Source organism: Sinocyclocheilus grahami, unplaced genomic scaffold, assembly GCF_001515645.1.
Source record: "Sinocyclocheilus grahami isolate Dianchi unplaced genomic scaffold, SAMN03320097.WGS_v1.1 scaffold9725.1, whole genome shotgun sequence".
Taxonomy (NCBI): domain Eukaryota; kingdom Metazoa; phylum Chordata; class Actinopteri; order Cypriniformes; family Cyprinidae; genus Sinocyclocheilus; species Sinocyclocheilus grahami.
In genome coordinates, this window is record NW_015512806.1 from 4186 (window position 1) to 5468 (window position 1283).

Sequence of the window (1283 nt, forward strand, 5' to 3'; positions counted from 1 at the left end):
GGATGAGCATCTTTAAAAACAATAAGGCATATAAAGCTGCCAAAATGTGGTATGACCCTAAATTTATGCCAGAATTAAAAAGGCATAGGCTAACTAGTTTAGGATGAATACTGATATTTAGTTCTGCAAGAACATCTAACATTTCAAACATCTCAGACAGCAGTTTCGTTAGTAAATGTCTTGTATACTTAAAAATAATTATGTATTAAAAAAAGGGGGGGGGGACTATTCTGCTTGCACTTGTACTGTATGTCTGAACTAGCTTGCACCTGATCAACTTTGCAGATCCTTATGATTCAGTTGCTTATGATGTAGGCCTACTTTGTGTAGTCTGCTTTGAATAAATGTGAGTATAAATGTACATGACGAAAATTGCGACTAAAACCCCTACAAAGATGCCAAAGACTACTCCGATAAAAGACCCCCTAACTCCACTTTCAGCTCCAGCGACTGATCCCAGAAGTGCTCCGAATGCACCCATCAGTATCAGTACAAACTGTGTGAAATCCATGGTGATTTTTGATGCATCTTCTGAACGTTTGGCAGCCTCTTCAGATTCTTTCTTCTCCTCTGAATCTCCTTTGTGTTTATTCACTGTAAAAGAAATGAACATAGATCAGTGTGTAACTGAGATCAGCTGTAGGTTTAGTGAAATAATACTCACAGTTTGGAGGATCCTTTTGCAAACTTCCCCGTCTCTGCCTGATCTCAGTCGCACCAAACACTTCTTGTGTCTTCTGTTGAATCAGTTCATAGTACGCTTGTGGTATGAAGAAATCCTCACGGTTCTCCTCCACCAGGCTGTCTATCTTCTGAAAGAGTTCACTGATCTGAGTTGGCGATTCACAAGCGCTCCTCTGAAGAACATGTGATCGTCCTCCACACTTGTCCAGGATTTTCTCTGCGCTGTGAATGTGTTTTCTGATTGCTGGTTCCTCCACTCCTTCATCACAAGTAAACAGCACGATGGTGTGTTTCCAGGCGTGCTCTGACAGTAACTCCATGTGCATCTCCGCTGCATTAATTTCACCTATAGGTTCTTCAGAGAGAGTTTTCACTGGTATTACCAGAAGCAGAGTGTGAGGTCCTGGAGGACAAAGCAACACGCTTCTGATAATTTCTTCTTTTATGTTCTCTGGTGTTTGTTGGATTGAGTGTTCATGCCATCCTGGTGCTTCCACAACACTGATCCTCCTCCCTGCTTGTTCACTCTTGTATAAAGTACATAGACCATTTTTCTCTCCTGTCAGATTCTCGCCGATTAGCATTGATTTTGCTACCTT

At 41.5% G+C, this 1283-nt stretch overlaps 1 protein-coding gene across 1 annotated transcript in view; it reads right to left on the minus strand.

The window, feature by feature from the left end:
* Window positions 1-6: 6 nt before the first annotated feature.
* The window catches only part of LOC107578317 (GTPase IMAP family member 2-like), a 2936-nt gene continuing 1659 nt past the window's right edge, over window positions 7-1283 (minus strand). Inside the window, exons 2-3 of the mRNA XM_016264284.1 lie at window positions 665-1280; window positions 7-594 (exon numbers count right to left, since the gene is read on the minus strand). Coding sequence (XP_016119770.1) covers window positions 305-594; window positions 665-1280 — 906 coding nt within the window. The 3' untranslated portion in view covers window positions 7-304. The remainder of the gene's footprint in view (window positions 595-664; window positions 1281-1283) is intronic.